The 15,697-nt window shown below is 35.0% G+C and overlaps 1 protein-coding gene across 8 annotated transcripts in view; it reads left to right on the top strand.

The window, feature by feature from the left end:
- The window catches only part of DMD (dystrophin), a 1,320,554-nt gene that overhangs the window by 910,006 nt on the left and 394,851 nt on the right, over positions 1 to 15,697 (top strand). For all 8 annotated transcript variants that reach the window (XM_075774516.1, XM_075774534.1, XM_075774546.1 and 5 more), the window contains one exon: positions 13,835 to 13,999. In XM_075774516.1, coding sequence (XP_075630631.1) covers positions 13,835 to 13,999 — 165 coding nt within the window. The remainder of the gene's footprint in view (positions 1 to 13,834; positions 14,000 to 15,697) is intronic.

Here is a 15,697-nt window from a genome sequence, read left to right on the forward strand (position 1 = left end):
GAATATTCACTTTTATTAAAAATAAATACTTTCATGTATTCAGAATGAACCAAATAACAGTGCAAATTCCTCTGTATATAAGCATCAGTCATAACAGAATGCAGTTTTTGTTCCAGAAAACTAGGATATTAGATATGAATCCTCTGGGGAGCCTTATTATTATAAAAGATTTTAATGTAAAAGCCAAATTAAATAGGAAGCCAGGTAGTGAAAACTACCAAGCAGTAAATCCGTTAAAATATAATCATAATTTTCTTTGTTATTGGTCCAAATGATACAGATAATAACAGTGCTCTTACAATGCTATGGGTTCCTTCGTGTGTAGAATATGTTGATAGCTAATCATAGTTTATTTTAGATTGAAGCAGATAAGGAAGAGCATGTTTGATCTCACTTGCAAAATGCAGATGAATGACTGAAAATCTGTTTCTAGAGCAGTTCTGTGTGGCTTTCTGGAGCCACTTTGCAGAATATTGAGGTCAAAGAGATGAGTTATATTCATACTACAACCAAAAGATGTAAAATTTAATGAGAGTATCCTCTTTATTTCATTTTGCATGAGAACGTACCAGTGGATGATTTGGGACAAACAAAAGATTCATACACTCTCTGACCATGTCTATTTAGCCATCTGATAATGCCCAAAATCAGCTGCCTAGAGAAGGTCATATTAATAAAGAAAAGGTAGTAAGCTAAAAATATACATGATCTCAATTGGTATATGTACCATTAATATGGTAAATTAATAGAAGAATCTAGAAATTATTATTAAATGTAAACATTGTACCAGAAATTATTTAAGTCCATATAAACTTTAAGCATGTAGCATCCTGTGTCAAGGAGTTGAGTGGGGAAATTCTGCCATACTGAAGTGCAATTTCAAGCACTGAAGACTGAAGAGTCTTAATAGGGGCATAAAAAATTCCCAGGCTTTAATGAAAGTTAAAAAGTTGTCCTGCAATATAAAGTAGAAAGAAAATGCAGACAGTTTTCAAGTCCTTCAAAACAGAGAATTTTGATAAAGATACAACTTAATGTTTTATTTCTAAGAATAAAGGAAAAAAAACCCCAAATTATGATATTTTAACCACAGATGATGCTGGTCATCCCTACTATGTAGGTAATGTAGCCTACTAGACCAGTTCATCTGGCCTGTGTTCAAACCAATGAGTCTCACGGACAATAAAGTGAATTGGGAAGGGTCATGATTGTTTAGTTCCACTTTCTTCTTTGAATAGCAGAAACAAAGAGCTGATTGAGGAAAGAATTTTGCTTACAGAATGAATTCATCTGTAAAAATGGATGCAAATTGATTTAACTGTAGTTATACTTGGTATGTATCCTTCTTTAGTTGCATACGAGAGCTTTTTTTGTGTTTCTCTATGGAGTGACGTTTGTGCTGCAGCGTACCAGAGGGTCCTGGTTCCGCCATTTCGAGGGCCAGACAAGAGCACGCTGCAGATTCAGACTGGCTTGCTTCCCATGGAAATGAAGGGGGCAGCTTGCTCACACTTAGGTCTTATCAGTGTGGGGCCAGGATGTGGTCAGGGTGTGCACTCACTGCTTCTGCATCCAGCGGGTTAGATGCAGCCTGAAACATTTTCTGGAGAGGCTTTTTTTTTTTTTCCCTGAAACTCAAAAAGATGTCCTTTCAACTTTGGCAGCCAAGCTTGCACAACATGAAGGTAACCAGTCCCCTTCTCTGCTCCCTCACGGGCATGTGCTTTACAAAGATTATTGCATTGGTCTATTTTTAATTTATTAACATAAAAATTCCAATATATATTTTCCTCATTTATGAGCACAAAAGTAAAAATTAAACAAAAAGTTATGTGTCACCCTTATAAAGCACTATGAATAAATAGACGCAGTAGCACAGCATCAGAAAAAGGAAGGGTTTAGTGCTGTAAATCCCTAGTAGATGGTGTATTTGTACTTTACAGAGACCATTTTGATCTTGTCAGTTCCCACGGACTGGAAATGCCAGGGAAGTTGCTTAACTCTCCAGCTGCTCTGTTTTCCTATGCACAACTCCCCATCGCATAGGAATATTGTAAAATTAAATTACTTAGTTATGTGAACACATTCTGAAGGCTTAAAGCATTGTAAAAAGTTGTTAGTAATGCTGGTTTACATTATTTCAGGAGTCCTGCAGAGAAATATATGATTGTTCTCTTTTATTAATGACGCCATCAATTTTCTTTGTCTTGTTAAGTATTAATAAATATTCTCCTACTACAGTATATTGTTTACTCTCATTTGAAAGGATTAGTCATTCTGAAGTCCCTTCAAGGAAAAAGTTATAATGTTCAAAATGTTTTTGTAGCAATCAGACAATAATTACATGATATCAAGGGCTCTTGTGACGTACTACTGAATATTTGTTTTTCTTTTCGTTGGAGACAAGTTTTTGAGTATATTTAGAACAGTTAGGATTCTTTCTTCTTTATATGTGTTAGATTCTAGCTTTATTTGTTTTGCCTTAGTTTTGGTTTTCCAGGTGTGTCTTAGGCTTAACAATAAATGACAGTAAACATAATAAATGTAATGAAAGTTAAATTTAAGTTGGAAGTTCATCATGGTATTATTTGTGGATTTCAGACCATGTTGCTCATCAACATGGCAAACTTACAGGAAAGGAACCACTTACAAGAAAACTGTGCAGATTTCCTGATGAGTTTCTTGCAGCATATATCAAAATAATATATCTTGGTTTTCTGTTGCCTGTCTCTCCTCCTCTTATTCCTCATAGTCACCCCAACAGCAACCTCTGTGACCCGTTTTTCCTCACTTAGTGTGTTAATTCTTACTGTGACTTTCTCAGAGGCTAAGAGGACAATTTGTATGACTGCTCTGTCTTTGTAATCTCCCTCACTTTACGTAAGATAAGGGCAATGGATTCTGGAAGGATTTTGCAAAAAGGGGAGGAACATGAGAGACTTGCAACATTTGACAAGACTAAATTTGTATTTGGTGGGATAAAGTGGAAAGGAATTGTTCTCGTATCTTTGGAAGTTTCCACAACGTGTGTTGGTAATAAGATCTTTTTGTACAATGGTCTATGTGCTACAGCTTTTATCAAGTTAAATCCCAATGTTCTTAAATAGCATCTCTTCATCTAAAACAATAGTGAGGAACACATGGTTTCATTTTCTTAAAAGAAAAACCACAAAGTATCTATGAATATTAGTTGGGATGTTTGTGGTGATGTGATACTTCTAATTAGGGGTAGTAAAAGCTAACCAGCTTGTACAAATCTTACGCTTCTAGGTAAGAAAATTTCTAACAGTCCTACTTATCATAGTCTTTTTTTCTCTGATACAAACTCTGAGAGGATATCTATTTCTGATTTCATAACAACACCTCACTACATATGTCTAAATTGTCTTGGGTAATCAACATTAAACAGATTTTAACTTTTGAAAAAGAAATAATTTGGTTATTTTGTAGAAGACTCTCCTGACTGTTATTACTCTAAGTATGAAATTTAAATATTCATTTCTAAATTTGTCTTTCAAATCAGAAATCCTAATACATTTTACTCATTTTGTCAAGAGGCAAAAAGCTGACTTAGCTTCGTCAGAAGAGGTAATCACAGAACCACAGAATGGTTTGGATTGGAAGAGACCTTAAAGATCATCTAGTTCCAACCCCCCTGACTTTTTGAAAATTTCTAACAGTCCTATTTATGTAATAACTCTATAGACTTATGAATAAATATAATGCTAGTGTCATGAGAATTCCTGATGCATATTATTATTATTATTATTATTATTATTATTATTTTAAAGGCTATTAAAAGTTAAAGGAGTTGATGAACAGTTTTATTTCTATCCATACATTGACATTAGTCAGGAGCATATAGAAAGAGTGAGATAAATGTGTGCATTTTCCCACTTTACAGAGCTCTTTCTTTTCTCTGATTGTTTTGTTGCATTGAAGTCACACAGCATTCAAGTTGAAGGTTGGATATGATACTGGAAAATTCCTTTTCCACTTTGTCAAATGAATTGAAATTTTTTTCCAGGCAATTACTTGTTGGGATTTGGCTCTGAAAGGTCCAACATGCTATTGCTCTTAGTCTTACTCTTCTTTTCCATTGCAACACTTTCTAAACAATAATTATCAATTATGTCAAATAATTGAGGTGACTGGCACTTTCAAAAGTTTTAGTTAAAGGGAACATCTTAAATATTCTGGTTAAAATAAGCTCCTGACTACTGGGCCTGGAAACCTGACTACCATGCTAGTGCTCTCCCTTTCTCTTCCAATAAGTTAGTTTACTGTTGTTCACAGATTCACAGATTGGTAGGGGTTGGAAGGGAACTCTGGAGATCATCTAGTCCAATCCTCCTGCTAGAGCAGGATCACCTAGAGCAGGTTGCACAGGATCACGTCCAGGTGGGTTTTTAATATCTCCAGAGAAAATATTTTTATATCACTCATCACTGCTGGAGCATTTAACTCTGTTTTCCTTCCTTAATTACCACTACAGAACACCAGGAAATTGTATGGTGATTGTTTTTGTAAGTGTGCATGAATGGGATCTGTAATGGCTTCTCAAATTTTTTTGCTTCTGATCTGAGTGGAGATTGATGTCAGGTCACTTAGGTCAGCGCTGATACGCCTCACTCCTTAAAACCCATCAGTACGATGATAGACACCATCCCCATTTGACAAACATGTCCTGTTGAGCCAGGAGACTGTTGAAGCTGAGCACATCCTCCCAGCTGTTTCCCTCAAGACCCCTTAGCATTTGCTCTGGCCCATAATCTTTTTCTGGCATTCTTTTTGATTTAATGTGTTTATTCATAAACTTAAGTGGCAAGACTCTTCTATGGTCATTCCCAGCTACTATCTACAGTAAAGGTAACATAAAGGTAACAATTTATAGCAAAGCAAAGGTTTTTTGTCCCTGCTTAAATAGTGAGCATGAACTAGATTGAACTGATGACATCACAAATCATTTAACAATAATCCACAGGATACATAGGAAGAAAACATTTCTATTTACTTTTGTATTAATCATAAAGACTTCAGATGTGTGTTCATAAGGAGATATTGCTGATCTGTTTGCTACACATTAAACTTTAAGCAAACAATTAAAAATATTTATGAAATACAATCATGCAGGGGTAAAAAGTCTATGCTAGCCAATAAGACCATAAAATCATGATTAATTATATGTGTGTATGTACATATACAATATATATCATACTATCTTACCGACCATCTTAAATTTCCTTTTTATTCATGTTTGTCATGAATCTGGAATATATTCATCATATATTTAAGAAGTTATGCGAAGGACTTTGAATATAAAAAGTACTAATTGTCAAGAGATTTTTGCTGACAGCTACATTGAGGTAAAATTGATCTAGTTGAATTACCAGATTTCAAATAAGGTGCTTGAGGCAAATCCTTACACGTTTTTCTACACTGCAACAACTATGTATCTGAGAGAGGTTTCACATACAGTGAGCAATGGTTCACATAATGTCACACACCAATGAATGACAATGGTTTGAGCTGTTTTAAACTTCAGTTCTGAGACAGACTGCTATCGTATGTCAGATGTTTCGTGCATTTCTATTAAGGAAGACTGTAGGGACCTAAAAATCAATGTGTTACTATTTGCTGTTTACAAGATAAAGATTATACTTTAATTATATAGGCCTGTCTGCATTGCAACATGCCTATATAATTAAAATTCCCATAAACAGAATAATCTGAAAGAATCTTAAATTTACACCTTCCCTTCCCTTTTCCCTTCTTGCCTTGCCTTGCCTTTTTTTGGCCACTTTTCTCAGAGTTTTAAAAACACCTTTTCAAAAATTCATCATCATCATTACCCAGAGAATGGTCTGTTATGATCCTGAACTTAATTGTACATTGATCACTGTTACAGGTAATTCCCACACTCTCAACTTTTCTATTAACTGCATATTTCTTACAAATGAAAAGTCACTTCCCTCAAAGTGCTAAACCGGGTAATTCTTGAAGAACAACCAAAAAGAAAAGCAAGATCATTGTTAGTTGTTTTCTTGCAGACATCAGGTCAGTACTACTTAGTCAAGATCACTCACTAGAATTGGAATACCAACCTTTTTTTTTTTCCTATAATTTTTTTTTAATTTAATTTTTTCTTTGTTGCTAGGAAATGCTATAATATTCAGCCGAAGATAAAATTCCTACCCATTGTAGTTTTTATACACTATGCAAAGATAATGAGAAAAAAAAAAATCCTCTATTTACTGTGGAAATAATACAGTTTATCTATACATTCATTATCTAACTTACTGCTCTATGCAGCTTATAGCCAGAAATTGCTGTTTGATACTGATTTTATTGCTGTGTAAAAATCTGAAATCCAATTATATCCATTTCCTTTATCAAACAAAAACGTTAAGGGTTGTTGGTTTTTTGTTTGTTTGCTTGCTTTTTTCCCATTCCTACAGAGAACTCCGTGAGCAAAACCAATAATGATTCTGAATTTACAGCTTGTGTTTTAAGGTACTACACATTGTATAAATATTTGTCATCTGTTTTGTTGCAATGCCTTTTGGCTTTGTTTTGCTTGTCAGGCGTTCTGGCAGGTGACAGTTTTTAGGAGCTCCACGGCAGTTTTGTGAATGCCTCTGGGAAGCTTCTCTCAGGTGAAGGCAACAGCATGGAAGACAACATTGATACGTTTAGTTTAGCTATTGACTGATTGCCGCTGTGACCTGATTATGTATGGAAGTCGAGCCTGCAGTACCAGGCATGGTCCTGAAAGTAAAGCAATCGGATAATGCGTGATTTTAGGAAAAGGAAAAGGAGGGCTGTGGAAAAGGACGGTGAGACAAAACAACCGCCCGGAAGAACTCTGCCACGTGGAAAGCTGAAAAGTGGAGATAGGACTACTACGGTTTGCCAACCCGTGAGGAGAGATTGCTCTTAAACTAAATCAGACAGGGTTTATTGTACCCTGTAAAGTAACGTCTTTCCCTGGGACACCGCAACAGCATGTCCAGCGCTGTGCTGAATAGTGCTATGGCTTGCCATCTTCTCTTCTCCCAACATCTGTGTCAGGCTCTGCTTTCCATGGGAAGAAAACTTTGATCGACAGGCTGAAGGAAACTGTTCAGACAGGCTCCTAGCACTATGGGCTACGTGCTGGAGTTTGCTTGCCTGGCAGACTGTATGTAGCCTGAGGGGTAGGTACGATATTATCTGCTGTAAACCAGGGAAAGAACAATTAGGGCATTGCACTTTTATTTAGAAATCATTTTCCTGTCAGAAGATCCTTCATTAAGAGTCCCTGCAGGAATCATACTGTAAATCCTTTACGGCTGCTTTTATATTTCTGGAACTGAGTAAGAAACAAAGATAAAGAAAAGAAAATTGAGGACTAGATTGTTTAACAGAGATTTAAGGTGCAGAGTCTTGGGCTCAAAAATGCCCTTGACAAAGGAGTATCACTGAGATAGTAGAGGCCGGAATGAATGACAATTAGTTATAAATATTAAATATAAAAAGCATACAGATATTCAGAAGACTGTGATATATACAATCATATTACCATGCAAGAAAAACAAAACAAATCATTGGGGTGGTGGATATGTTTATTTGCTTTTTGAAAAGCTAGACAGCTAGATGAAGCAGAAAATTGTTTGGTGCATTGGGTTTGTGGACTGCTTTAGTGTTCTGCATCAATTGGGGGAAAAAAGGGTTTTTTTTTTTAAATAAAAATGAAACTTGAGAATATTACAAATACACTGTTAAGAAGTTAAAAGGAAAAAAAAAAAGCCCAAAACCATGTACCAAGGTCAAGTCTTGGGAGGCTTGTAAGGAAACATGGAACACTAGCTACATAGCAAATAAAAATCTTCTATACATATTTTTAGTAGCCTGCTTTCATCTTCATCTAACAATACAGTCTTTACTGCAACTTTGTCAGAAACACCATGGCTCATAAATATTCATCATTTTAAAGAAATTACGTAGATTTTGTTTTAAAGTCAATATTGAGTTTGTTAATGAAAATGGTTCAGTTAATTAACTAAATGGCATCCTAAACCGAACTTATATGAAACTCTTTCTAACACTGATTGTTTTTCATGAAGAAATGATGCATAAAAAATAACTTTTCCCCCTTCCATTTTAAATCATTCTTTTGTACACGCTCTAGGGATGGTGTTTTTAAGCAGATAAAAGTTTCTGAACACTGGCTGTAAAGATTGCTGTTTTATGCAATCATCTTACTAGTGCCATGGAAGTGTCAGTTATGATTTACCAATAAGTCTGGATTGAAGCTTGCATCTAATAGTTGTTGTGACTTTAGTTATTTCTTTATTATCCAAGTCCTGGCTTGGACAGCATAAAAACCTGCTTTCAGTCCAGTTATGCTGTGGGCTGATTGCAGTGTAGTGACCTGTCTCCATTTTCCTAATATTTGCTTTTTTGCAGAAATGGAATACTAAAGCAGAAGCTGCTGCTTGTTTTACATTTAGTAAGGAAAGCGATTGCTACGGAAAGCTATACATTCTTCATTTTTCTCTATGCAAACAGTTGTGAATTTTTTCAAACCCGATGCTACCAATTATTCTACATTAGAAGATAACTTTCTTAAAGTACTTTGTATATCAGCGGGACCCTCCCAAACAGGGAGCACAAGAAAAATATTTTTTACAGTCTTCACAGATACCTCACAACATACTTTAGCTCATATTCACTGCAGTTTATTATAATTTATCATGTTATGCATATCAAGAAAGCTAAATTTTAACCCACTGTCAGATTCATCAAAATAAGATCCATTTATAAGTGCTGCTTTGTTACTGAGAGGTTGGTGAGACAGCTAGCAAGACAAAGGGGTACCTGACCTAATATTGCGGGAAAAACCCACAAAATTTCCACTGCTGTTAAAATGTTGGAATTTGGGATTTCTTTTCTCTCCACTCGCCATTAGGAAAATTCTCCATATTCTTTTTTTGACAAATGACTTGTTGGGGAGATGCATCTCCCTGCCTATATTCCCAAGCCGCTGGGTAATAACTGCATTATCTTCTCTTTGGTCATTTTAGGTAAATAGGAAATGACCTTGACGTTGACTTGTGATAGAGAAAGGAAATATTCAAAATCAGGCATTAGCCACTTGAAATATAATGCAAGCAAGTAATTTCAGTGGTTTTCCTTAATTTTATCAGGTGGCAGCTGCTGATAATGATAGTGATGCCTTACAATTAACATAATTTATCAAGTTTGTTCATTTGCAATAACACTTCTGACCTCTGCAAAACTATTCCTTATTGCCCTTTCTCTCTTTCTTACTGTATCTACCTAATTATTTTCAACTTTTTCCTTTTGAGCATTGTTCCTGAATTACAGGATTGAACTGTAACTCCACAACTATTCTTTTCACTGGTGCTGCTTTAATTGAATCTGCTCTCTGGATATTCGTAAGGAATTAAACAGAACAGGGACACAGAATATGATTTTACATCAAGTGACATACTTTACACAACTTCTTCCTCCCTTTATGCTTATTGTTATCAGATGAATTGATATTCCTTTCCATCTGCTCAGCTCTAATTCATCCCATAGTGCGTGCACACAACTATGTGTACAGACTGAAAAATAACTATCTAAAGCTAAAGTAGGAAATAGCAGTGGAAAACTGGAACATGTGAAATGATCAAGGAGATCTGTACTGCCAGGCTGAGTGTATGTATCGTTTTGCACCAAAGTAATCAGATTGGGGTGGGGATGGAAAGAACATAACAGTGTATCATTTAGGCTGCTTGTGAAGGAAGATCATCCAGGACGTGAGGTTCAGATGCAACAGAAACAAGCAATGCAAGTCACTTTAGTATTCGTAAGAAGAAGATATTAAAATATTTAGATAAAGATCTAGACTTTGAAAATATGCAGTTATTCAAATTTCATGGAGTATTCACATGTTTTGAGAGATGTTATCATTTCCATGCTGGTAATTTATTTGTGGGGGTTTTAGTATTTTAATGAAAAGAGCAAAAAATGGAATACATAATATTAAATAAGTGGGAAATGGTCTGATAGTTTAAGATTAGAATAAAATTAAGTATTGTGAAGACCAGCGTCAGTTTGTAAAATTAGGATCTTCTCCTGTTTCCTAATATAGAGCTTAAATCTTTTCTACTATTCTGTTACTAAGCTTCCAATTAATCTAACTTAATTAACACTTGAACTAAAGTACAAAATTTTAGATGCATCACATGCTTTGAGATTAATGTTTTGACACATATCATTGAAATTATATAGTCCTTTGATGTTGAAATAAAAATTTTTTTCTTTGAAGGAATAATCCATACTTTTGTTGTCCTTTGCACTTGCAAATTTATTTTTTTCCCTTTGGTTGCAAATGAAGGTATGTTGATCTGCTGCCAAATAAGACAAAGTTGAAAATATTTAATTTGTATGCAAAAGGCTAAGCTAGATTTTCAGTTGTTCCAACTGAAGCTGTCCTTTCTTCTGGTTTTTTTGTCTTTTGCACTCTGTCTTCCTCGCCAGCCTATAATAATGCACTTTAATCAGGTCTGTGTTCAGTCTTAGGCAGATTTGAGGGGAAGCATCTCATGTGTTTGCCCTGGTTTTGCTCTTCTTATGGCCACTGTTCCTATTGGCCTTCTCCCTTAGAAAAGGGAGAAGCCCTCCCGTGATAAAATCAGTCAGTCTTTCTTAGATAGGAGGGATAAGATACTAAAGGGGATGAAACTGGGTCTACCCAGACATTTGATAGTTACTCTGAGACAATAAATGAATAGAAGCCAGATGGGAGAGGAAGGGGACCAAAAGCAAAAATGTAGAAAAGAGAATTGGAGTGGGACACTAGTCATTGCTCACTCATCCCTGGGGGTATCCAAGAACTCATAGAAAGAGCTCAGAAACAGCAGAACAGTGGGATGGCCGTAGGTCCAACGAGCATCTGTATCCCATCACAGGGGTGGAACTCCTGGAGCTGTGAATAACAAGCTGAAAGGCTGTAAGTAAAAAGGTAGGGAAGACTCTGGAGGGCCCCATCTCTTTGTCTGCTCTTATGCTACAGAAAGGACGTAAATCTGGACACCCCGTCATCATGTCCATTACTCCATGGAGATATTCCCAAATTATGCTTCTGGTGAGCTGCAGAATTAGCTCAGGAAACAAGCTGTTCCCCAACAGACAGTCTGCAGCAGTAGCTTGGCTTGATAGGTGGACTTGTAATTACCTTAAATTCATCAGGCTCTAGTTTGATTAGCCAGCTTGACAGTTTCATGCCAGAGCTTAAAAAAAAAAAGGGGGGGGGGGGGGGGGGGGAAGCAAGGGAGTAAACAAAATCCCTGAGATCCAGAATCTAAGAATCTGAATCCCACACAGTGGCATACCTGGATTTAACGAGGTATTGCCTTGTTAAGTGCCTATCTGTAACCCTAACCTGAGTTTGAGGAAAGTCCTTTATTTATTTACTGTTCCTCTTTTTATCTCTGTGGTAAAAGTAGATGACATTAAATTTGTGTATATAATGAATTGATTCATATTGACCTAGATTTCTTTTTTTATTTTTATATTAAAAATATTACAATCCTATCTTTGTGCTGTAATTTTAGCACAGGAGCCAACTTGTAAGAAGAGGCTGCATTTACTTATATCACAATTTTCCTCTTACTATAGGTGGGATTTATTTTGCTTTCTTTTTGTGTGTGGTTATTTTTGAAAACAGTAGGTTGAAGTACAGTCTGTCACCAAAATCTAGTCTTTCATCTTCTGCTTTTCAGGATTGAATATTCCTTACTATATAATTGGCTACGCCCATCCCCCTGGAAAACTGTACAAATTTTTCTTTCTCTGTCTTGTTACAGACCTAATATGATTGATTAATGTTTATTGGAAGCAGATTAATTTAAATTTAATATTTCCAGGAGTCAGCTTGGATTTTTATCTTCCTATGATTACCTATTTACTTTCAGTAGTATTTCTGTGTTTACATTAATATTAAAGGCAGTAAACATTGGAGATTAACATTCAAAAGTTATAAGAAAGATGAAACTAATTTTCTGGGAAATTAGGCCAAGGTCTGCATAGATATTGAGTTAACACATAAGGGAAATGAATGCATTTTTAATTGTTTTCTTTCATATCTGGAGCCATTCTGGAAAAGCAGAGTTTTTATTATATTTAACAAGATTAGAAAGATAGAAAAAGTAATTTGACTCATGGATCAGTTTTTATTAAATAGGATATTATGGGGTGGCTATAGTGAACAATGGAGATAATTTAACATATGGCAAATCAACTTCTTGAATTACAAATATCACTTAAATACATTCTAATAAATCATATGCAGAGTATATGTGAAGGGGTTATTTTTGTACCAATATATCAGTATTTTCAAACCAAATTTGTAAAGAAATGTACATGTCATGAGACAGTTGTGTTCTTCCCAGCTGGTGTTCTCCCAGTTGTGTTCTCTCAGCTGGTGATGCTTGGTTTTATTTGTTTGATGGTTTTGTTGGGGTTTTGGGGGTTTTTTGCTGGTTTTTCTTTTTCTTTTTTTTTTTGGGGGGGGGGAGTGTTGGTTGTTTGTTTTCAAGTAACCTTCATTGCTTTAATATTTCTGTAGCTGGGCAATATGATAGCAATGCTTCTATTAATGCTGTTTTAACATTACAGGGTGTTTATATTTTTATTGTGTCAGAAAGCTCATGTTTTTCTGTTTTTAAGAAGGTCACTTTAGTAAAAACGTGCTTAAAAACAATGAACATTGGGAAACCTCATTTTTCTTCGTATGGTAAACTAACCATGCTTCTTACCTGATTTTAATAATTAACTGCTATTGTTTCTTAGCTCAGGCTCTATATTTGCTGAATAATTGTGAATATTTTTTTTTTTAAAGTACAGATGGTTTCTGCCCTAGTATATGTTTGCAATGTTGCCCATTGTGTAGTATGGTGCCACCTCACCTCTATAGCTATAGAAAACAATCTGGGAAGGACAGCATGGAGCTTTGTGTTGGCTTATTTATTTCCAACCTGTTCCTGTGTTTACTCCAAGTGCTTCAGTGCTGTTGGATCTGAACTCTGCCATTCACTGATTCTTAATTTCTAATGGTGTTGGCACAGAAGAATGTGCTTAGTTACAAATCTGACTGCTTTGAATGCAAATTGAAGAACCAAGTGGCCCGATCAGTATTGACGATATATTTCTTCACTATTTTCCTTCACTGTATGCATCTGCTCATGCATATTTGGACTCAACTAGCAACTATGAACACCTTGTAAGAAAACACATGGTTATAAATATCTAGATTGAAGAGGTCAAGAAAAGTTAGATATCATTCAAATGATCAATTTCATTTTTTCACTATTGTTTCTTGTGATTAAAAATTGACCTTTAAAACAGTTTCATATACTGAGATAACATTTGTTTTTATGTATTGTGAGCAGAATGGTAGAATAACAGGGAAAAAAAAAAAAAAAAAAGAGAAGCCTGATTCTGGGTTTGGGGTTTTGTTTTTGAGTTTTTTGGTTGGTTGGTTTGGGGTCTTTTTGGGGGGGGTATTGTCTTTGGTGGGTTGGTTTTTTTTGGTGGTGGGGTTTGGGGGTTTTTTATGTGGTGTTTTTTTATTTTTTAGGAAAGAGTGTGTGTTGACTGACTGGCAAGGTACCTACCATAATAATTTGATTGGCGGGTCTACCCTTTCCTTCCCTTCCTACCATTGTATAAAACTTGTATTTTAATATTTTATGTAAGTGTATATATGTGTAGAGTTAAATTGCATTATGTTACCTTTTTTTTTTTTTGTCCACTAAAAAACTGTCTTTGGGTATTTTTTTAGGTGTCCAAAGATCTCCCAGAGAAACAAAAAGAAATAGAGATTCTGCTAAAGGATTTCATCGAACTTGATCAACAACTAAATCAGGTCATATTGTGGGTAACGCCTGTCAAGAACCAACTGGAGCTTTACAACAAAGTGGGTCAGCCAGGAGCTTTTGATATTAAGGTAAAATTTATTCCTTTTTTAAAAAGAATCGGGGTATCTAGTGGTCAAAAAGTGAGTTGCAGCATCAGCTGTATAATTTTTATTAACAATATAGCTTTGAGACAGAAGTCAGTGATAGCCTTCAGAAGTTCAAAGTTCTATGAATTAAGGAAAACTTTTATTTTTCCATTAAATGGTTTCTAGTGATAGGGCAGTTTAGAACCAATGGCTCCAAGGTGAAATATAAATATAATCTATTATTTTTTACCATATATACATGAAACAATAGCCCCAAAACTTGATATATCAGATTTTAATACAAAGCTAACTAAAATTCAGAATATCAGTGTTGGACCATTTAAACTATTCCATTCAAATTAATGTGACCAGATGACAATCAGGATAGTTAGGGCCATATCATGATTCTCGTGCTGCAAGGAAAGATATCTAAATGCACAGGTAACATTCCAGTAATCAATAAAGCTGATTGTCCAGTAATTACAATCAAAATATTTGTAATCTGATCCTTGATATGTATTTAGGTATTAAAAAATTGCCTGTATATGGGTTGGGTGAGGCCAGAGATATTAAGGCTGAAAAATACTGATTAGAACCAACTGGCCTGCTGGGTGTATACTTAGATCTTTTGGCCTTGCATTTTTTTCTATGCATATATGACCTTATCTTCACATAAACTGGGAAAATAGTTAAAATACAATAGCTTATTGAAATCCATGAAATTTCTTTGCTTTATAGTAGCTGAACGTCTTGTTCACCTAGATAAAGATTAAATAGAAGACATTGAGATTTTTATAGATTTTGATGATGCAATTTTCAGTGGGGAAAAAAAAAAAACAAACAAGTAAATATTTAAAACTGGTTTTGCCTTGCATGAAATGGAATAATACCTGCTTCTGAAGCTGTGTGGTTTGCTGAGCATGCTTATTAAATTCACTTTAACTTAGTTTTTTTTAAGGAACCATTTTAATGCCAAAACACTTTTTATGTTATACAATCACATTATATAAAACAATGAATCTCAAGTCCTGTTGCAGTCCTATAATTGACAGAATGAGTTCAGCAATGACATTCATTTCCTTTTTAACAGATAAAATTAGTATAGCTCTTTGCAAAACTCTGTACATATACTGAATGATGATGGAATTTTGCTTTCAAGAAAATTATTTCCTGTATTTTAACAAAAAGTTTTACATGATTCATCCTTTTTTTCTTATATTTTTCCATTCTATTTCCTTTACTTCTAGAATGATTCCACCATTAAAGTTTATATAAAATAAAAGCAGGGTTAAATTGCTACAAATTATAAGAGTATTGCTTTTCATATTGCTTGTGAAAGAAATGTTCTGCTTGGCTCTTTCAGTCCTCTTAGGGTGATGTGACAGGAATATTTCTGAAAAACTGTTGAAAGAATAAGAAAAAAAACTAAAAAAATCTTTAGTCCTGAAGTAGTGAGATGAAATCATGTATGTTTAGAGAGGTGGGGGAAGAATGAAGAGCTCCAAAGGCAAATAAACTTTCTTTCTGTGAAAGACCCTACCGTATTTCTTTCGTGGATAAATTTAGATCACTTAGATTTAAAGCTTGACCAGTTTTGACTGTAGATGAAACAGCTAGTTGTTTATACTATTCTAAGGGCTGTGAGCATATGAAGCGTGTTAGCTTTTATCTGCATGTTGCCTATCTGGATTGCCTGTAAAA

Source organism: Balearica regulorum, chromosome 1 (genome assembly GCF_011004875.1).
Source record: "Balearica regulorum gibbericeps isolate bBalReg1 chromosome 1, bBalReg1.pri, whole genome shotgun sequence".
Taxonomy (NCBI): Eukaryota; Metazoa; Chordata; class Aves; order Gruiformes; family Gruidae; genus Balearica; species Balearica regulorum.